At 37.7% G+C, this 23847-nt stretch overlaps 1 protein-coding gene across 2 annotated transcripts in view; it reads right to left on the bottom strand.

Annotated features, from left to right (window-relative positions):
* Positions 1 to 23847, bottom strand: part of STT3B (STT3 oligosaccharyltransferase complex catalytic subunit B) — an 82216-nt gene that overhangs the window by 53404 nt on the left and 4965 nt on the right. For both annotated transcript variants that reach the window (XM_007516848.3, XM_060180483.1), the window contains exon 2: positions 1043 to 1151. In XM_007516848.3, the coding sequence (XP_007516910.1) occupies positions 1043 to 1151 (109 nt within the window). The remainder of the gene's footprint in view (positions 1 to 1042; positions 1152 to 23847) is intronic.

Below are 23847 nucleotides of genomic sequence, written 5' to 3'. Positions count from 1 at the left end.
CAGGCGGCTCTCGGTCTCTCTCCCTCTTTATTTCCCTTTTCCTCTCAAGTTTTAGCTGTCTCTATCAAATAAACAAAAGATAATTAAAAAATTTAAAATCTATAAAGAAAAAAGAACACTAGAAATTTTTATGTTTAAAAGTTAAAATTCTAAATAACATAAGTCAAGGGATATTACAATGGAAATTAAAATATTTTTACTTTAGTGATAATAAAAATACTACATGTCAAAACTTGGAAAATGCAGCTAAACCAGTAATTAGGAGCTTTATGGCTTTAAAATAGTGAAAACTAAAACTACTGAGCAAAGTATACTAGAAAGACAATAAAAACATTAAATTCAAGAAAGTGAGATGGAAATTATATATTTATTATATATTTAAAGAGTATAATTAATTAATCTAACCAAAGTATGTTTTCATACAGAAATTTAATAAAATTGATTTGTCTGATGAATTAAAAACTAAAACAAAAAACCTAAAAATGTTTCTTTCCCAAAAGGAGTCTTATCTTTCACTTTCTCTTTACATAACAAATCATAAAATTATTTCCTCTTACAGCATATTCTGGATATATTTCCGATGAACTCTAGGCAATATTCAATTATTTAGAGTAATTTCTGGCTATATTTCCCATGAACTGTAGGCAATATTCAATTATTTAGAGTAATTTAGGGTATACTGGAACCTGAAATAAAAATGATCTGATTCCTATTTACTTCCATTTTTCTCCCAGTCATGTTGATATAGAACAAAACAAAAGCACACAAACTAAGCTGTGATCAGATTCTCAACCCAGACTCTACTACTTGTCAGTGGAGAAACTGAGATAAACAAAAAACAAGTTAAGGTGGGTGAAGGGGTGGAGGGAACCAAGGAAAGAGATCTAGTAAATTAAAAACTAAATACTGGGCTACTGAAAAGTGTACTCCTAACTATACAAAGTTCTCAAGAAACTACAAAAGTCTTTTCAAGTACAACAGCAATCAATTTATGCAAATAACTTTAAGTTCTATTAACACAAATAACGGCTAGTATACTTACAGTACCACCTACTATTCTTCCTAGTGGATACCATGCTCTTTCATCAAACCAATTTAAAAATTCATAGAACCCATGAGATGCAAGATGGTGTGTTGATCTATAGTTAAACCTGGGGGGGGGGGGGGGAGAGGGAAAAAAATAGAAATATTATAAAACTATGCTTCCTAAAAATAGTTTACTTGTAACAGTATACCTTAAAAGTCTACATTTAACTGACTACATAAATCTCATATAGCAGTTTCCCAAATAGCAGAAATAACTAATAAAGTATCTTCCTTCTCCCCTAAAAAACCCACAATAATAAAACAATTAACGCTCAAATTAAAATTTGGCCATTGTGTGATGTTCAGGTAAAAGAAGGGTTAAAAAACTAAAAAAAAAAAAAAGTGTGAGGTGCATAGAATTCACCAAGTGGTCAAAAAAGTCAGTGACTCAGATTATAAACCAATGACAGCAGACAGTATCAAAATAGGAAAAGCACTATGGACATAATTGTCTCCAACTCCAGTAAAGACTCAGTATATTGTATATAATAATTATACTAGCATCAAAATCATTGAAAGAAAAAAAACACTGAAGCACTAGAAAACAAGAAAATGAAAATAAGAAATAAATCGGTTGTATTGTTATGGGGAAAACTGGGAATTTTTACGTATGTACAAACTATTGTATTTACTGTCAACTATAAAATATTAATACCCCAATAAAGAGATTTTAAAGAAGAAAATAAATCAAAGAAAAAGACTAGGTAAATGAAATTAAAGAAATAATGAAAGCAAACTCTAAATCATTGGAGATGAGGAGATATGGCAAGAAAGCAATTTAAAAGCTTTTATTTTTCCTTCCAGGGTTATTTATTGCTGGGGCTCGGTGCCTGCACTATGAATCCACTGCTCCCGGAGGCTATTTTTCCCCCCATTCTTGTTGCCCTTGTTGTTGTTATTGTTGCTTTTGTTAGATAGGACAGAGAGAAATGGAGAGAGATGGGGGAGATAGAGGGGGGAGAGAAACAAGACATCTACAGACCTGCTTCACTGCTTGTGAAGCGACCCCCCCACCCCATGCAGGTGGGGAGCCAGGAGCTCGAACCAGGATCCTTACGCCCATGCTTGTGCTTCGTGCCATGTGTGCTTAACCCACTGCATTACTATCTGGCCCCCCAGAGGCCTCTTTTTTATCATATAGTAAATATGAGGGTGACAGGTACTTGTGACCTTGGTTAGGTAAATGACTTAATATTCCATATTCTACTTCATTCAAGAGGTGTGACAACAGTACCTTTGCTATAAAGGGAGCTACGATGAGTAAATAGTATATTATACCTAGAAGCTAGAGTTACTACTACTAATATAAAGACTAATTATAAAATTAATTTAAGGTTTTTTTAATATTAAAAACTGTCACGATAGAACAAAAGAGACTAAACCATAAAGAAGTAGAAAATAAAAACAAAATGAAATAGAAGTAGAATGTATTTAGTCTAATTTTTTCCCCAGAAATCAGTCACCCAGGGTAAGAAAGATTTCTGTGACTCTTTGTTTGTTACATACTCATTCTGATTTTCAGAGAAATTCTTCCTGCTGAATTGTCATTTTTCTATCCTTTTGTCTTATCAAGTTTTCAACCAACCACTATAAATATTCCCATCTAATGCCTTGAAGTAAACAATAGGGGCAGCACATTCTTACTTCACTTGACACTTTCAATTCTCTAAGTTACTATTTTCTTTTTAGACTCCTGTTACACACAACAGCACAGAGATGAATGACACCCTAGATATGAGCTGCTTAATAACTTTTCAACTCTTAGGATTAATTTTTGCCAACAGTGGTGAATGTATTTACATCTCCACATAGCTTTGATTTGCATTTCCATGAGGTCTTCTGAAGCTGAATATTTTATTTATTTAATGACCAATAAAAATCTCTTAGGTAAATTGTAGTTTCCTGCAAACTTTAAGTTCATGTGTCTCAGATGCTACTTTGTGTATAAATTGCCCTTACTTTGTGACATCTTTTTACTCAAAGTATTAAATAGAAATTACTCATACATTTACGAGCTATCGCACTTTTGCTATAAGACTAGTGTTTTGACTTGAAAAGCCATTTTCTAACCCAATATCAAAGAAATTCTTTTTTATTTTCTTCAATTTAGTTTGAATTTACTTAAACCCTTACATAGTTAGAAGTAGAAACTCAATTTTTTTTCTCTTCCCCATCATTTACTGAAATAATTACTTTGCTCTCCAGTTCCACGTCTTATCATATATTAAAGGTGCATGATGATTCTGAATTCAATTCATGTGATCTTTATGGCTATCCTTGTACCAGTAATATGCAACCTTCCTTTATTGCTAGATCTTTAAATAAATCCCATACAGTATTTTTTCTCTTGCTGTCTCTTCCCTTGTTTTAAAAAAAAAAAAAAAAGATTCCACTTGAAGCTGTGGAGCAGTATATGGAGTCCGGAGATAACCTAGTGGCACTGGCACCACCACCGACAACAGCAACAAAAGGCTGTGGAGGTTTAATGCTATTGCTCATGCACAAGGTCCTGGGTTCACTCTCCAGCAATACATAACCAGAAATACAAGTTCAGATAGCATTTCCTTACTTATTGAGCCAATAAAGTCATTGTTTCAGCAAACAAATCTCAAGCATGAAGTTGCACACCATAGTTGCAATGATGCTAGCCAAGCTGGGATGGGCCCTGCTGTGCCGTGCCGTGCCATGCCGTGCCAACACCAAAGAGTTAATCAGCCTGGAAGCCAATAGCCTCAACAGAAAACAGTAGTGCTCAAAGCTGAGGTACAGCAAAGCCCTTGCTGCCAAAGATATGCACGCACCATACCACACCATATCATCTTTGATAAAGGATAAGAGGCAGAAGGTGTTGGGAGTGGGTGCTAGACAAGAGAACTGCTCCACTGCTTATGAAGCTTCACCCCTACGGGAGGGGACTGGGGGCTTGAACAGGGACCTTTGAAAATGACAAAGTGTGTGCTCTATCTAGTACATCACCAACCAGTACATCAATTTCTTCTTCTTTTTTTAGATTTTATTTATTTATTCAGGAAGAATGATAGAAAGAATAAGGCATTACTACTCTGGCACATGTGCTGCCAGGGACTGAACCTTGGACCTCATGCTTGAGAGTCAAAGGCTTTTTATCCACTGAGCCATCTCCAGACCACTCCTTCGATTTCTTTTACTGTCAATGCAGGGTGTGCGTCTGAGTCAATATAAAGTATTCAGACTGTTCAAACATCTGGCTTTCATTATAGCAAGCCATTTAAAGAAATAAATATATCAACCCTTAGTTTTTCTTCTCAGTGAACAATTTTGTGTCATTTTTTTCAGCCCTTTGTCCCACATGCATAGAGCCCCACTAGAGGAATGCATTTTGTTTACTCTATTTCATGAAATCCCCTCAAATTTGAAGTTCATTCTTGAAGAAGCCTTCTGTAAGACTGCACTCACCCTTCACCACTTCACTTTAATATAATTATGTTGGAACCTCTTCTCTCATTCACCTTGTAGTACAATAGCTGTATCAGTAATTTTTGCATGCTTGGAGCTATCATTTAATTCCTAGCACAATAAGGCTCAATGTTATGCAAGTTTCCCTTCAGGCACTTAGGTAATGAGTAGTAACACTGGCTTAAGTGTTTGTCTTGTATTTCATCCTTCATTAAACTCAAGCCACTACACAAAAACAGTCTTTTCTAGTATGGTCAATTTGTATCTATATATTCAATTTTACATAGCTGGGAAAAGGTGTTATAAAGCAAGGTAGACCAGAAGCTGCTAAGTATTACACCTGGGTGAACTATACAGTGAAGTATTCTGTTTTGTTTGAAATTTTCCATGATCTGATCTGTGTGCATAATCTACTTAAACAGGTTAACACACACACATGTATGTAATTATAATGGAATTTATGTACCCAGGTATATGGCTTCACTATACAGACGAGCACCATAACATGTATTTGTAACTTTATTTCAGAACATTTCATAATATACTTTTATACATATCGGTTTCCTCCAAGTAAAACTAGATGAGCTAAATAATGTATTAAACACTAGAAGTCACCAAAAACAACACAAATGATAAAATACTATTAACTAAAATAATAAGACAGTCCAGGAGGTGCTGTGATTAAATCACTGGACTCTAAAGCATGAGATCTTAAGTTTGATCCCAGGGATGCAACATGGGCCAGAATGCTCTTCCTGTCTTAATAATAACTAAAATCTTTTAAAAATATTCTGAATAATCTACTTTATATCACCCATCTTTTACAAATGTTGTCAGAATAACTTCTAGTATTTTTATCAATAAAACAATGTTTGAATCAAGGGTGAAAAAGTGCCACTTAATTTTTAATAAAAAGTATAAAAAAGTTATAGCTAAAAAAACAGTATTGAACATTATTAGAGCCCATTTTATCTTTATTTTTTATTATCTTTGTTTATTGAATAGAGATAGCCAGAAATTGAGATGGAAGGGGGGGTGGAGAGAGACCTGTTAACACTGCTTCACCACTTGCAAAGCTTTTCCCTCTGCAGAGGGGAACTGGGGGCTTGAACCTGGGTCCTCGCACATTGTAGCTTGTGTGCTCAAGGAGGTGCGCCACCACCTAGCACCCAGTTTATCTTTTCTTAATTAAGCTTTTTTTTAACACTATCATCACACATATACAAACACATTAAGTTTTGAAGTGCTGGGATTGCTTTCTGATACTTTCAGGGGAAGGTGCTGTACTGCTTTTTCCTATCATAGCATTAAAATAACTGAAAGCAAGTAACCTGCTCTAATAATGTCCCTTTTCAGTTCTCTCACCCTCTCCCTCTCTATACATAGACAGAAAGGCAAAGAGTAAAAAGCATTAAAGCTTCCTTCAATGCAGGGGGGACTGGGCTCAAGCCTGGGTGACACACATGGCAAAGCAGGACACTACCCAGAGAACTATTCTGCTGACTGTTACATTTTTATACAGATCCAAGATCAATTCTTTTATTATTTATTTATTGGTCATAACCAAGGCTTCACCACTGCAGGTCAACTTTTTCAGATAGATGCAGAGAAGTATGATAGACCCCCACAGCAGTATTTTGTAACACGAATGACTGCAGTGAAAGATTAAAATGGGGGGAAAAGAGAAACGAATCAGAAAGAATACAAGAGGGAAAAAGTGTCTCTAACTTCCACAATGACAACTACAGCACTGTCCTAACACTGTCTCTATCATCTTTAACACCATACCCTAGCTTATGGAAGCCTTATTTTGTTCCTTCAACACAGCAAGCTTGGAGGAAGTGCTCTTAACTCAGATTTTTTTTTTAATAGAGACAAAGAGAAAATGAGAAAGGAGGAGATAGAAAGGGAGAGTCAGAGAGACGCCTGCAGCCCTGCTTCACCGCTAGTGAAGCTTTCCCCCTGTGGGTGGGGACCAAGGGCTTGAACCTGTGTCCTTGCACACTGTAATGTGTGTGTTTACCACCTGGCCCCTAATTCAGATCTCCATAGGGCTAGTTAACTCCATGTCATTTCTGATATTAACCCCCAATGTCACCTCAAAAAGGCCTCTTTTACTTCCACATCTATAACTGCCATAGTCTAGACACCAGCCTTCATCACTGAAATGATCTTCATCAGTTTGTTTACATGTTTACTTGGCATCAAAGAAAAATCTCCATTACCACAGAGACCCTGTTCCAAATACTTGTAGCTGTGCCTTTCATACAGTTATCACATAATAAGTATTTGTTAAAAGACTTGAATGTTGACGGTACCATTAGTGCTAAAAGCATTTGCTTTACCAGAGTCCAGGTAAGTAGTGAAAAACCCATAAAAGGGAAAATCAATACTTTTAAAAATTCTAAGATGCGGGGTGGGGGGGGGTGGGGGGGGACACAGAGACAGGAAGGGGGAGATGGTCCAGGTCCTGGGGATCGTGTTGGCAGAGGTCCTAGAGGGGGTTAAATTGTTATGTGGAAAACAGAAATGTTACACATACATAAACTATTGTATTTTACTGTTAACTGTAAACCATTAATCCCTAATAAAGAAAAAAAAATCTAAGATCTATGTCTTAATTTACTACCTTTTAGTTCCACAAAAATATATAAAAATAAAGCTAGTATAGAAAGATAAAAAAAAATAACAGAGTTGTAGTCATAGAAATTTAAGTCTAGATAGAAATATACAAAAGTATGTCATGAGTCGGGTAGATAGCATAATGGTTATGCAAAGAGACTCTCATGCTTGAGGCTCTGAAGTCTCAGGTTCAATCGCCACTACCACAAGCCAGAGCTGATTCCTGCTTTGATGAGGAAAAAAAAAAAAAAGTATGTCACAAGGTTCTATACATTTAAACTTTAAATATGACTTCATTTCCAACAATAAAGCCAAATAGGAGAAGCATTAATAATATAACTCTCAACAGAAAGGATAGATAACCTATCATTTCGTCAAATTAAGTTTTGAAAGTTTATCAATGCTTCTTTTTAAAAATTATTTATTTATTCCCTTTTGTTGCCCTTGTTTATTGTTGTAGTTATTACTGTTGTCGTTGTTGTTGGATAGCACAGAAAGAAATGCAGAGAGGAAGGGAAGACAGACACCTGCAGACCTGCTTCACCGCTTCTGAAGCGACTCCCCTGCAGGTGGGGAGCTGGGGGCTGGAACCTGGATCCTTACTGCCAGTCCTTGTGCTTTGCACCACATGCGCTTACCCCACTGCTCTACCACCCGACTCCCTCAATGTTTCTAAACTAAAAGAGCATGCAGATATAAAAATATTGATAACAGCCATAAGTTTACCCTAGTAAACAGTTTTTTCAGCAATCATGGTATTTTATCTTTTTGTAAAACTTTACAGCAAGGCATCACCTCAAGCCTAAGGGCAAAAGATTAAAAATAGGAAAGTCAGGGTAGAATGTTAATAGCAGATGGGCTACTATGTTCACAGTTAATTTCAGATTTCCTAAACATTTTGATGTTCCTAAACATTTTGCCAAGAAGTATATATTGCTCTTCTAACAAAATTGGCAACATTATAATTAGGAAGCATTTCTGACCAAAGGCCATAAAACAAATGTCAGGCACACTGAAGGAATGGTTATTCTCTCTTTGGCTACCAGGGTTACCCAGGGGCTTGGTACCTCCACAGCTCCACTGTTCCTGAGGGCCATTCTCACTAGCCTCCTTCCCCTTTTTCTACTCTCTCTCTCTTCCTCTCTTTCTCTCTCTCTCTCTCTCTCAATACAGGAAGGGATCGAGGAACCTACTGCACTGTTCTACTACTAGTGAAGCTTCCCCACTGCAGGAAAGGACTGGAGCTTTAGTCTGGGTCCTCACACATGATAATGTGTGCATTCTACCAGGTGAGCTACCACCTGGTCCCAAGAATTCTTACTCCTATGTTTAGAGTGATTTGGACAAAGAAAAGAGACCATCAGTGGAAATCAGTAAATCTGAGTTAGTTTTACAACTAAAATGAAAAGGGGAAACAGAGAAAAAAGTAGTAAAGTAATAGTAAAGACAAGAGGAAAAACAGACAAGTATTTTCAAAGGTTAAATACAAAGAAATGCTCAATACAGAGATTTTTAATTGGCTTTTAGGGTTAACTGTTCTTGAGAAGTTAGCAAAAGCATCAACTGGCAATGAAAAAACTTAACTGGAAACAGGGAGAGGCTAAGCTTTAAATTCTCTGTAGGGTCTCTGAGAGTCTAAAGAGAATATGAAAGCTTCAAGAGTATGCAAAATATTTTTGCAAGAATTTAAATGCATTTTAATGAATTAATTAATTTATAGGACAGAGAGAAATTGAGAGAAGAGAAAAACAACATACTTGCAGCACTGCTTCACTACTTGTTAAGCTCATGCTCCCCTTCCCACCCCAAAAGGTGAGGGACTGAGCTTGAAGCTAGGTTCTTATGCATGGCAATGGGTGTGCTAAACTCAGGATGCCACCACCCAGCCCCCTGAACTTATTTTTAAAAGATGCCTAACACAGAAGTCAGAATAGAATGGCATATTTCTAACACACACACACACACACAAAACAAAGACAAAACCACTCTGTGTTACTTTAATAGTTAAGGGGGGGGGGGGAACTGCCTGTGATCTACTGAGACAATTGGGAACTCAAAAACTATACTAATTTCCAAGTTTCTGAACCAACCAACATTAATATTATTTTCATCAAGAAAAAAAAATAAATAACCACCAGATGAAATAGCATTTCTTAAGCAAAGTGTGATTTAACAGTTTCTCAAATTACTATGGTGTTTTAGGGCTTTTTGGATGGGGAAAAAAAAAAAGCAGAAAACAGAAACAATTGGACTTTTCTTATTTTGCCTCACCTTAAAAAAAAAAGTAAAAAAGAAAAAGGTGATCCTGGGAAAAGTACATAGTCATTCAGGTTTCACTTTATTTAAAAGGAATAAAATACAAATTTATAAGATTTGACTTTTTATATTTTAAGTAAATTTAAGTAAACAAATATAGCACAGTGCTATCTTCAAAATGTGGTTGGAAAATCTGTAGTTGGAGCAAGATTACTCTATCAACACTTAAACAGATGTCTTTTGTGCATCCTTGGAAAAAAGAAAGCTAGAAGCTACATAAAGGAAAACACTGAATCTAAGATTCTGTAACAGTGCAAATATTGGTCTTGAGAATGCAGTAACAGAACATGGATATAAACTTATGAATAACTTAGGGTTCACAAACAGCTCTTCACTCAGAACCAACAGTCCCTGGTATGTTTACAAATACAGAATTCTAAGAACCAAAAAGTCAAATTTACTTTTTTTTTTTTTTTTTTAACAATTGTATAGGAAGAACAGACAAGAAGCAAATACACAGAGGGGAAAACACATAAAGTCCTAAAGGATGTGTAACTCATTTTTCTTTAATATGAAATATATGCCTTAAAATATATCTAATCTGAAGTTTCACTTGTGGTGAAGCAGTTGCTGCAGGTGTTTTTCTGTCTCTCCCTAAAACCCAGTTCCCTCTCAATTTCTATCTATCCTATCAAATAAAAGAAAATAAAGGGGAGGGGAGGGAGGTTACTGTGTGCAAAAATTCAAGGTTCAAGCCCCCATTGTCTCCGCCTGTTGGAAAGCTTCATGACCAGTGAAGAAGTCCTGTGGGTAGCTCTCTCTCGCTATCTTTTCCCCCTTACCCCCATCTATTTCTGTCTGTCTCTATATAATAAATATATTTTTAAAGGAAAACCCTATTATAAAAAAAAAAAAAGGAAAAATAGCTACTGGGAAGAGAGTATTTGCTGTGCAGCCACCACGTCCCAGTGCTAACACACTAGTAGCAGTAAAAAAATTAAAATATAAAATACTCAATCCTACATACAGATTCGATGAGCTGGCAATTATAAGCATACCATCAGCCATAGCTATCATCCCAAGCCATTACCCCTGAAAATCCCCTCCGGCACCCGCCTAGTCACTTGTTCCACACTTAAATACTTTCTCAGTTCTTTCATGATCTCAGATTTCATATAAATTGACTATGCAATCAATTTTCTCCAAGTGTCTGGCTTTTCACATGACACGTCTGAGGTTTATTCCTATAACATCAGTCTGTTCCCGTTTTACTGCTGAGTAGTATACCACTTTATGAATTCTCCCATTCTCTTAGTGAAGCACTTGTGAGCTATTTCCAGTTTAGCAATAATTTATCATTCTCTGGCTGTATATGTATATGTATATGTATATGTATATGTATAATGAATTGCCATTCCTGTGGGTATTTTAAAAAGACATGTGTTTTCATTTCTTTAAGTCTTTAATCGTTCCATTCCTAGAGTACAGAGCATGCACATTTTTTTAAATAGTAAGCATTTCTCCAGAATATTTGTAACATTTACAATCCCAGTAGTACTGCATGCCTGTTCTGCTTCCTCTCCATCAAGTAAACCAAGGTTGCTTTTTAAGGGCCTACCTGCACTGTGGCGAGTGCCAGAGATATTAACAAATAGGATAGAGCTATTCTTTAAATAAAAAAAAAAAATTCTCATAGACTTCTACAATAGACATCTGATCTAAACCTGATTAAACTGCTAAGCAAGAAGTCAGAGTAGAAATGGTCTTGCAGACAACTATCACAGGAGATGAGAAAATGAACCCATGTGTCACCAATTACTATAAATTATGAAATCCTGTTATGATTCCTTTAAAAAAGAGAACTGTTCTAGAAAGAAGTATAAGTGCAAAAGCTAGGAAATGCAAACAGACTATTTTCATAATATTAGTAGAAAACAGTCCGATCAACTTTTGTGTTAGCAAGAATTTTAAAATGAGACAGCACTCCATGTATGTTTCCAGAAGTTGCTCTGACCTAAAAAGAGAATAGTTTTTAATTAAGTACTCAATTATATGACTTGTATTATGTACCTTCCCAGAATTTGTCATCTTTTACCCAACAGACTGAAATTTTACCAATCTGTGCTCACACCACTGAATGCACAGTAGTCAGCATATAGGTAACATTCAGACGTGAGCAGAACGCATATGAAAAGTTCTTTTGTTTGGTTGGTTTTATGCCTGGTGTAATTTTTTCCCCCTTCCAGATAGAGGAAGAGAAAAAAGAGGAGAGACGCCATAACACCACCCCATGACTCATGAAACCCTCTCCACCCAGTGCCCCCACAGTGTTTCCCGGTGGTTGCTTTGGGCTCACATTTGGGTCCTCATAAGTGTAGGTTCTACCCAGTGAGCTCTAGGTCCTCACTGATAATCTACTGATACATTTTCACTAAACTACAACAAACTCCATGGTTTCAAAAGCATACATTACTTTGTGGTTTCACAGGTCAGGGGTTCAAGCACAGATCACTTGAGTCCCATTCTTAGAACTTAAAAGACTGCAATTCTATTGTCACCAACAACTACTAAACAGACCTTGTAGATAAATAGACAGACAGACAGACACATAGATAGATAATAGTGGCCAAACTGTTCCCTGAACTTTGTTAGAACTATGATGCTTATGGAGGTGTGGCAGCTTTGGTGAGGGGGTGTAATGACTTGCATTGACCATGTAGGGTTGTGAAATTATACCCCTGAAATCTTACAATTTTTCTAAGACTTGTTAAATCACTCATGAATATGGAAGGGGCTTGTCACCAAGGCTAGGTTCTCATTTGGATACTCTACTAGGGATAAACTATAATAAAACAATCATTTAAAATAAGCAGTTTTGTATATTCACCTCTTCTGGGTATTTCAATACTATGGGAAGGCTATTCATTAGCTAATAGTGCTATGTTAAAATATGAAAAATTACTAAATACTTCAAAGTTGACGGCCATAACTCTTGGTCACAAAGATGGAGGGGCATATCAGTAGATACTGGTTTGTTTTGTTCTTAAATGCATAAACTCCCACTGGAATATAAATATTTCTGTTTATACATTATAAACAAAGCAACTAGACTTTCACAATCTGCACTCCATGGAACACTGAATAAAAAACTATAGTTATTCCTAAATTAAATATGTTAACACCAGATTCAATAAAATCAATAATTTAGTGAAGAACTCAACACTTAAGCTAACGTGTAAGTCAGTATGAAGGATGATACAAGCATTTCTCCAAATTTAGTATCTGTTATTTTGTTTTGAAGTACTTGTATAAATGTTCTGAAGATGTGTTAGCAAGCAATGTAAAAAAAATTTTTTAAGTAACAATTATTTAAGAAAGATATAAGAGAAAGATACATGCAGAGAGACACCAGAGTCCTGCACATCCCTGACTTATGGTGGTCTGAGGATTCAACCTGGCATGAAATCTTTTGTATAACCATTACGCTGTCTCCCTAGCCCAGTTTATGTTCTCTTCTCAGTAAAAAGTTCATTCTACCTTGCAGAGAAACAAGATATGATTCAATTTGCATCATTTCAATCCCCCTCCTCATTTTGCATACATACTTAATGAAAACAAAGTAAATTGGTTTTGATTTTGAAAGGAAGTGGTGATAGTGCTGAACTGAGTCTTAGCACTGTTCATATCTCTAAATTCATTTATATGAAACAGTATACTTTGGATTTCTCAGGTTAGCATGTTTTGGTATACTCTTAAAACATACATATCTGGGGGTTGGGTGGTAGCACTGTGGGTTAAGCGCACATGGCGTGAAGCGCAAGGACCGGCATAAGGATCCCGGTTCGAGCCCCCAGCTCCCCACCTGCAAGGGGGGTCGCTTCACAAGTGGTGAAGCAGGTCTGCAGGTGTGTCTATCTTTCTCCACCTCCCTTGTCTTCCCCTCCTCTCTCCATTTTTCTCTGTCCTGTCCAACAACAACGACATTCATAAGAACAATAATAATAACCATAACAACAATAAAACAAGGGCAACAAAAGGAAAGGGGGGGGGGGGAAACTCCAGGAGTAGTGTATTCATGGTGCAGGCACCTAGCCCCAGCAATAACCCTGGAGGCTAAAAAAAAAAAAAACAAATGTATATCTGAAAATTACAAATATTACAAATGTACTTACTAAATGTGGGTTTAATCTTTTTCCCTTTTGCAAATGTTGTTTTATTATGCTCAACTGGAATCTAGCATTACAATTTGTGCCAAATTATTTGACACCTACACTTTATCAAGGGATAGCTGAATCACATTGTAGCAGATATTTAGCTTGCTTCTTGAAAAAGGGAAACTTAAAATTGTTAATCTTTATTTATTATTGAATAGAGAGAGAGAAATTGAGAGGGGAGTAGGAGATAGGGAGAGAGACAGGGAGATACCTGCAGTCCTGCTTCACACTCACTAAGCTTTCCCCCTGCAGGTGGGGACCAGGGGCTTTGAATCTGTGTCCCTGTGCACTGTAATGTGTGCGCTTAACCAGGTGCGCCACTGGCTGGTTCCAGGAAGCTTTCTTTTTATTTTTATTGTCACCAGGGCTATTGCTGGGGCTAGGTGCCTGCACAACAAATCTACCACCCCCAGTGCCCATTTTCTGTTCCTATTTTATTTGATAGAAAGAAACTGAGAGGAGGTGAAGGAGATAACAGATACCTACAGGCCTGCTTTACTGCTTATGAAGCTTCCACCCTGCATCAGATGGGTGACAGGGAATCAAACCTCAGTCCTTGACCATGGTAACATTTGTTCAACCACCACCTGCTCCCAATTAATTATTATTTTTAAAAAATATATTATTAACATAAGAACAATCTAGGGCAATCTCTGGCACATGCTATGCTAGGTACCCAACTTGGGACCCCATGCTCTTAAGTCAAATGCTCTAGTCACTGTGCCATCTCCAGGGTCATTTGTAAGTAATTCTTATATGACAGAAAAAGTATAAAAATCTGGAGCAACAAAGAATAAAACAGAAAGGCTCAGTCATACAGTGTGGCACAGTATCAGAAAAATATTCCTCAGTCAACTTCAAGTTTCTTGGCCTCCAGGGTTATCGCTGGGGCTCCGGAATCCACTGCTCCCGGAGGCTATTTTTCCCATTTTGCTGCCCTTATTGTGGTTATTGTTGTCATGGGTGTTGTTGGGTAGGACAGAGAGAAATTGAGAGAGGATGGGAAGACAGAGAGGGGGAGAGAAAGACAGACAGCTGCAGACCTGCTTCAATGCTCGTGAAGTGACCCCCCTGCAGGTGGGGAGCTGGGGGCTCAAAACGGATCCTTATGTAGTTCCTTGTGCTTTGCACCATGTGCGCTTAACCCGCTGCTTAGCCCAGCCCCCCAACTTCAAGTTTTTACACAATGAAAGAAACAATCATTAAAATGAAAAGACATCCTACTGAATAGGAGCAAATATTTGCACAACTTACATGTAACTAAAGGCTAATATCTAAAAGAACTCACAAACCACTTCACTGAAAAAAAAAAAAAAAGTGGGCAAAACAATACACTTCTCCAAAGACACACAGACACAGGAACATGAAAATCACTTATTATCAGGAAATGAACCAAACCACAGAAATCAGAGTGGGGTGCACTAGTGATAGTGTGAGGTGGGGTGTGGGGAGGACATGCCATGAATGATGGAACTCAAATTAGAAGAATGAGAAAAATGGTCTGGAGAAGTTTAGTAAACAGTGGTACAGTATATGTGCAGGACACTGGTGCCAATAAAATAGTAATAATAATAATAATAATACCCGGCTCCCCACCTGCAGGGGAGTCGCTTCACAAGTGGTTCTGAAGCAGGTCGGCAGGTGTCTATCTTTTTCTCCCTCTCTGTCTTCCCCTCCTCTCTCCATTTCTCTCTGTCCTCTCCAACAATGACAACATCAGTAACAACAACAGTAACTACAACAACAATAAAACAACTAAGGGCAACAAAAAGGAAATAAGTAAATATTAAAAAATAATAATAATAGCATCTACAATGGAGATTATGACCTTACTTAAGAGAAAGGGACAGAGGCCAAGACAGAAGAGGCAAAGATACCACAGTACCAAAGCTTCCTCTAGTGTGGTGAGGGGCCAGGCTTGAACCTTTTTGTCATGTACATGACAAAGTACCAAGTTGGCAGCCCACCCCTGCCATTTCTTAATTGCATACAATATCACCCAGGAGGCAGTAACAGGACTGCTTAAAAGCTAAAAAAAAAGTCACAATCTGCAAAAAAATTGCAACAAAAATCAACCCAGACTTAGTATTGGCATAGGACTATTTTCAACAACAGGGTGGCACTTATAATTCAAAGTCTAGCCCTTAACTGGCCTGGAAGCTTCCTTTCTCTTGGTGTCTGTGTGTTTTCTTGGAACCCAGAAGTCATGCTATGAGGCATACTAACAATCACTGAAGAAGCCAACAGCTTTAGTTGAAGACCTAATCAAGACTCTAGATGATTCTAATCTGTCTATCTTTGCTGGGCCTGCTGACCGCAGCCTGTTAAGCCTACAGTTAACTGCAATCATCCTCACTCTACAGCTGACACCAAAAAGCAGAACTTCCTACACAACCCACAGAACTGTGACATGTTCATCACTAACTTTTGGGGTAGTGTGTTACACGTTTGTAATTAAAAACTCATGTTGAAATCTTCAGGTGTAAACATCAGGGAGTATCTATTTCAATGTGCATGGCAGTATTTTCCATAAAAGGAAAAACTGGGAACCTGTTTGCATGTCAACTACCAAATGTATAAATAAATACAAGTCAAATGTTGCATGTAAAATATCACCATTATTTAAAGCTCCAAAGTGAAAGTTATCAGTAGGCGGCACGACTGGGGAGGTAGCTTAGCGGAAGAACACTGTACATCATTTCAAGCCTGAGGTTCTTGATTCAATCCCTGGCTATGCATGTACCAACCAGTGGTGGTGGTGTGATGTGTGTCTTATCTCTGCCTTTGTGAAACCCTTTCATATGTAATAAAGTAAATCTGTAAAAATAAAAAAAAAGGAAAAGAAATGTAATTTTCTTTTCCTAATCTGGGAGACAATGCTAAATGAAACTTGCTATGTTTTTCTAATGCTGAGGTAAACTAAAGCTAAGCTTCAGAGAAGAAACAAGGAGATGAAACTGGCATAGTTTTTGTGCCATAGTACACCAGTTTCAGAGGTATCAAGTAGCAAAACTGTGCATGGGTATAAGCGAATTGCATGTCCAATATAGTGACACATGTCCAAGTTATCACATCAAATACTTCAAGATTATTAGTTTGTACACTTTATTTCAAAAGAAAAATCTTTCCCTTCTTCTAAAGGCTATTTTATACTTTATTCAAATGAAGTAAATTATTTTAGCAAAGACTTGAACAAAAATAACCTTTCTAATGGAGTGACTTTTAAATATTCAAATATTTTAAAACATCAGCCTGGAGCAGTGAAGCCCTGATCAAATAAAAAAGTGACAAAAACAAACAAAACACACACACACAAACACACACACTCACTCCAAAAAAAAAAAATTAAAAGCCATTATGAGGAGGGCACAATGACTAGACTAGAGATGCAGGGAAGGTGGCCCAGTGGTAGAGCACACGCCTGCAAACAGGGAAGCCTTTGATTTAACAGCAATATTTCATGGAGTATTGTGCTGCTGGCTCCGTTACATAAAAAAAGTAATTACATGAGGGATCAAGAGACGGCTCAGTGGGCAAAACAGCCCTGGGTTAGATCCTCAAGACTCCATATTGAAACTGAGCAACTTGGGGTACATTTCTTAGGGAAATGCCAAGGTCCCTGACAAGGAGAAAAGCAGCATCCTGAGATGAGAGATCTGGGTCAAGACCTCCCAGTCACTTTCCCACCTGGCCAAATTTTAAAAACTTGCCAAGCTGGTAAATGTCAGGACAATGGGGGACTACCCCAGCTCTTTTATGAAATAAAGCTTTTCTCTTCACACAGAAAATTGAAATGCAGATCCTGCTACTCCTCTGTGGCATCAGGGAGAGAGAGAAGACTATTTAAATCAATTTCAGCAACATGGAAGTCACCAGTTAATGCTACTGGATGGTAAGGCAATGCTCTCGTTCTATCTCCCCCAAAATATACAAATTGACTTGGAAAGGAAGTTCAGCAGTGTCACACATGTATGAAGCCCCTGGCCCGACTTTTAAAAATGTTTTATCATTTATTCAACAGATACAAAGAAAGTGAGAGGGAAAGAAGGGACAGAGAGGGAGGAGAGCGAGAAAGAGACATCTGCAGCCCTAAACCGAGTCTTTGTGCAATGTGTGCTCAGCTTGATGCACCACCTCCCAACCCCGAGATTAATTTTTCCAGCACACACTTTAAATAGTAAAAACACCTTGTGAGGGAGTCGGGCTGTAGTGCAGCGGGCTAAGCGCAGGTGGCGCAAAGCACAAATACCGGCATAAGGATCCCGGTTCGAACCCCGGCTCCCCACCTGCAGGGGAGTCGCTTCACAGGCAGTGAAGCAGGTCTGCAGGTGTCTATCTTTCTCTCCTCCTCTCTGTCTTCCCCTCCTCTCTCCATTTCTCTCTGTCCTATCCAACAATGACAACAACAATAATAATTACAACAATAAAAAACAACAAGGGCAACAAAAGGGAATAAATAAATAAAATAAATATTTAAAAAAAAAACCACCTTGTGAGATCATTACAGTCTGCAAGTTTTAGAACTCAAGAGGCCATTGCTATGATTACAAGGAATATAGTATATAGTTAAATAGTATGGCCAGTTATTTTGTTAGTGTTCAATCTATACTAAAAGAAGATCAGATACTATTGTGATAGCTTCTAAAAATATTAACTTCCATCTTAATTAGAAATAAGCAGAGGAACCGGGTGGTGGCACACCCGGTTGAGCACAGATGTTACAGTGCACAAGGACCCAGGTTCAAGCCCCCGGTCCCCACCTATAGTGGGAAAGCTTTACGAGTGGTAAAGCTCTATCATAGCCCTGAAACATTTTTCTCAAAACAAAGCCAGCTTTTAAATTTTACATCTGTTGCTGACATGTTTTTTTTTCCCCCAGCATTTATCACCTCAAAAGTTGACGAAATTTCTTGCATGTTTTTTTATATTAGTCTGTCTTTTGTTCAATGTTCCTTAACTAGTGAGTTTGAAGAGGGCAATCACTGATGCACACATTTATTGATACTTCTTAAGGATCACTGTTGCTCCATCTGCTACTATTTTTCAATAAAAATTAAAGCCACACCAGTTTATTATAAAAGGGTGGGACTCAGAGCCAACTATATTAAAGAGATGCCTAGAACTATTAAGTATGTAGAGGGAGATCAGAGTTTCCAAACCCTTTTCAACATGCCAACTCCTGAACGTTCATGTCCAGCAATCAAAACTCAACACTGTCCATCCAGGCTTATAGGAAGCCTCCACTATAGAGGCTTTGATTGATTAAAGGATTGGGCATGGTGAGTCAGCCTCTAGCCCATTCTACACTCCCTGAACATCAAGGGGTGAGTGTGAAAGCTGCAGCCCTCTCATCAATCACATGACTGTTCCCACTGGCGAGCCTATCTCAGGTGACCCAGAGGTTTCCACAAAGTCCTCATTAATATAACAAGACTTTTCTTTGTTTTTAACCTCTCCTAACTCGTAAGACAATTTCAAATGGAGCTTCGTACCAGAAATGGGGCTGAAACAAAATGCACATTTACTGAAATCACAATTATCACAACTGCACATACACTTCTACTGATCAGAGACTAATCTGGAGTTTATTATGGTACTGCACGATAAAGACTTCCGAATCACTAATAACCAAAACATACACTATAGTTATCACTAAAGATAATGAATATTCAGTGTCAATATTGACAGAACATTCACTATGTTTCCATACCACACCTGATATCCTAGGAAAATTAGAAATGATATTACTGCTTAAATAAGCCTCTGTCTCTAATAACAGTAACAATAAGTTATTACTATTTATTAAAATCAAATGAGCACCTCATCATCATAGCATTATTATTATTTTTTTTTTACTGCCACCACAGTTATCCTTGTGGTCTGGTGCCTGTAAATGAACTCACAACTCCCAGCAGTCATTTTTTTTTCTTCCATTTTTTCCTTTGACAGTGTAATTGTGAAGGAAGAAGCAGCCCTGCTTCACACTTCATGAAGCTTCCCCACTCCAAGTAGGAAGCAGGGGCTTGAACCCAAGTCCCCAGACATGGTAACATGTGTGCTCAAATAGGTGCAGCACCAGAATGCCCCCAACCCCCTTTTCACAAACTTAAGCCAAGAAAAAATAAAGCCTCCTTGAAGAAAGGTAGCCCTAAGTTTAAACTTACCCTCAACAATGAAAATTATGTTAACTATCATAAAAGAAATTAACTGTTAGCTATTCATTATGAAAAGTTAACCAGAAAATATCCAATTCTATCAAAATCATTCTGGCCAACAAATATAAATTTGAGAACTAGAGAATGCAAGCAGCTTACAGTTTCACTGCTGTCCAACTAAACAAGAAGAAACTAATATGTAAAATATCCCTAAGTCCTTCCCAAGGCAAACTCCAAATTCTTACATCCTGGTGGATTTCAAGTTTCTACACAAAGATCCATGACCTTTTCTTTAATACTGAAAACTTTATCTCCTGAGACAACTTCTGATAGTTGCATATTACTATCACTCCTCTCCCATTTTTCCTAAAGACCAAGACAGCTAGCTACAAAGGAAATAAAGATATGGGGAAAAAGCACAAGTGATAGCTGTGGAGGCTGGGAAGAAGAAAACGTGGGAAATAACAGAAATGCAAGATGTTCATGATTCTATGACAGCTACACAAACAAGAACCACACACATCCTAGGGTCAGTAAGTTTGTGCTAACATTTCATTGCTAACTTTTCCTGAATTAACTCTGATTCCACCCAATATCATATTTACTTCTTTCAAGAATTACAACTGTTTCCTTTCTTATGTAAATTTATACATCAAAACAGACACATGGAAGAAGTCAGTTTAGAAAGTAGTTATTTTACATTTACTGTTTGATGCCTCTCCTCCATCCCCTCCTTACAGTTCAGTTGGTTGAAAGTTTGTAATTTAGTAAACTGGGTTTTCAGTACTTTTTTAAAAGTTGTCTGCTATCTATAGTCAGCAAGATCTCACCTAGGAGGGTGGCTGTTTTGTGACATAGGCGACCAGGTTCAAGGCAGCCCCATCTCAACCTGGGTGGAGCTTCGGTGCTATAGTTTCTTCCCCCAGGTACCTCCAATCCTCTTCTCCCCATTTTTATCTCTATCTGAAAAAGTTGGTCTAGAGCACAGAGGCTCCAAGCAACTAAAAACAAACGCATCTAAAAAGTTGTCAATTGGAACCAGGTGGTGGTGCCCCCAGGGAAGCTCAAGTCACCACATTCCAAGGACCAAGGTTCAAAGCCCAATAGCAGAGAGGACCCAGCCCTGTTTGGTTGCCAGAACAAACAGTGACCTTCACTTTGCTTTAAAGATGTTTTCTTTCTCCTGAAGACAGTTTGAAAGATATAGGAATGAAATAAGGAAGGGAAGCAGAATATACTTTAAGAGTTAAAGTTATATCCCAGTTAAAGGAACTGGGATTAAGTTAAAACAGACTAGATTATCAATGAAGCAGCTTCTTGAGAGATGAGAAGTTTAAAAACAAGCTAATGGGGGTCAGATGGTGCCATACTGGGTAGAGCACAACTGTTACCATGATGGAGAACTTGGTTCAAGTCCCCAGTCCCTACCTACAGAGGGGAAACTTCATGAGTGGTGGAGGAGTACTGCATGTGCCCCCTTATTTCTCTCTCTGGTTCTCTCAAGAAAGGGAGGCCCCCAACCAGGAGTGATGGAATCATGCCAGGCACTGAGCCCCACTGGGCAAAATCAAACAATAAAAAGCTGTCAATTATCTGAAGACAAGTTTGATTGCAGTTCAACAACTCAATTTTAAGATAATTTCCTATCTCAAAAATAAATAAGTTTTTGTTTTCTTATAGGCATTCCCTACAGCAAAATGGCAGGGGGAAAAAAAAACTGCCATCAGGTAAGACTACTAGTTAATTTATTGCTGAACCTTACTACCCACACACTCTCAACAATCTGCTGACCAATTAATATGAATCTTAAAAACAATGCTGAGTCAAAGGACAAAAAGTTATAAAATTCACAAGAATATTTGTCTAAAATTTTAAAACAGGTAGAACTAAGTAATTAAAAAATGCAAAAAGAATTGTACCAACTTAGAAGAAAAGCAAGGATGGACGTTCTATGGGGGGAGGGGACTAAGAAAGCACACACGTGGGTTCCTGAGGTGGTTGTGATATTCTGTTTCTTGACCTCGGTGATGGTAGCATGGGTTTTCATTTTTAAATTAGTTGTTACTGTACACTGGTTCTATTTGCTTTTCAGAGTGTTAAATTTCAGCATACAAGAAAACAAAAATTAAAGACAAAAACTGAACACCTCACCAGTAGTAAGAACCTTTATAGAACGTATTTCTTTTCATGTGCTTATATAAACATTTAAATCATTTTCAAAGAAAATAAAAACTACAAGACTGCTGCCTTCCAATTCTATACTTCATTTTTTTCCTGTGGACTACACAAGTAAAATGGTATGATAATTTAATTATGAAATCTTAAATACATGGTCTCCTTTATAGGCTTTACTGGTGCTTTAAGAAAAGGCATGGAGGGGGTCTGTGCATATGCACAAGAACTCTCCCCCTAATCTGTTGTTTCGTACCTTCTACATAAAGGAGGGGAGGAAGGAGGGATAACAGGAGGGAGGACTATGAAGTAACAAAGTTGTAGCAAGTGAAGTCACATCATTAAAGCCGAAGTCACATCATTAAAGCCGGTTTCATTCGTAAAGCCAGTTTCATTCTACTAATCTAAGCAGCAATAATTTAAGTAATGCATATTCTGGAATTTTAGAAATTAGTTATGCAGGCCTGGCAAAATAGCTCACTTGGATGCTGTATTGCTTTGCGATGTGCACAAACTGGGTTCAAGCCATGCCCCCTCTACACTGAAGAAAGCTTTGGTGCTATGGCTTCATTTTTTTTTTTTCTCTCTTGAAAAAGTGATCCTAGAACAGTAAAGACCAGGAGAAAGCACACAAAAATAATTAATTATGCATTACTATGCTGTAATTTTATAAACAGTACAGAAAACACAATAGGCTTTTTTTTTTTTATTAACCTTCAACATCACTACACAACTCATGGTGCAGTAGTATTAATCTCTCCATCTATCTATGGAAACGAAGAAGATCCTTTAACTTAAGCTACAAACCAAACTCATTTGAATTCTTTTGTAGATCTGAGAGTAACAGGGCTTCCTGGATCTGATGAGAGAGAGAGAGGAAGAGAGAGAAAGAGGGAGAGAGAAAGAGAGAGGCGCTTCACCTCTGGTCTGATTCTACTTGGAGATAATATAAGATTCCACTCAGTAAGGATTCTCTAAGATTCCATTCAGTAAGGGTTCTCTAAAAATTGATCTCCACTTCTGAAGTTAGCTCCTAATCATGGTTGTTAACTTGTGCTTTTGACCAGCCAAAGACTGGTTAAAGGTTCCCAGAATGCCCTCCTCTTTAGTCTTACAGAAGTCAGGTGGCCCAACTGAGAAAACAGATTTAATCCAGAGGAACTAACTCAGGCGGCAGAGATGTGCAGGACAAGCTAGGGAGTAAAGAGCCTCCTTATGCTCTCCAAGTACACTACCCCCCCTACTATCTCCATGTATTCACCAGCCCAGAAGTTCTCTAAAGTTCCCCTCTTCTTGGGGTTTTCTATGGAAGCTTCATTACACAGGCACAGTCACTGGCAACTGAACTCAACACAAGCTCAACTATTGCCTGTGGACGTCGGAAGGTGGGGATGGTAGTTAAACCCCCATCGCTCTATTTTCCCTAGCCTCTATCCTCAGGTGTTTTCCAAGAGCTTCATAACCAGAGACCGTTCTCAACCCTTGAGAAATTTCAAGGCTTTTGGAACTGTGAGCCAGGAAGACCAAAAATATTTCTTGTAAATCAGAGTATCAACTTAAGTATCACTAAGGAAAAGTACACTATCCTGTTAAGAAAATCTTGAACTACCTGAGGATGGCTAAAAAAACCTGAAAACTTAAAAAAAAAAAAAAAAGAACTTAAAAAGAAAAAACTCTCCAAAGAAACCTTAGTCTGGTTATCAACAAATCATCAATACTTTAACATAAACATAAAATTTCTTCCTTTCTTTCTTTTTTTTTTCAGAGTACTGGTCAGCTCTGGCTTACGGTGGTGCAGGGGATTGAATTTGGGACTTTGGAGCCTCAGGCACGTGTTTTATGCTATTTACCCCCACCTTTAAACATAAAATTTCTTTATGTAATAATATTTCCCCTTAGAAACTATT

Source organism: Erinaceus europaeus, chromosome 21 (assembly GCF_950295315.1).
Source record: "Erinaceus europaeus chromosome 21, mEriEur2.1, whole genome shotgun sequence".
In the NCBI taxonomy this organism is placed as follows: domain Eukaryota; kingdom Metazoa; phylum Chordata; class Mammalia; order Eulipotyphla; family Erinaceidae; genus Erinaceus; species Erinaceus europaeus.
The sequence above is the reverse complement of the archived record's forward strand: the minus strand, read 5'-3'. Positions and strand labels throughout refer to the sequence as shown.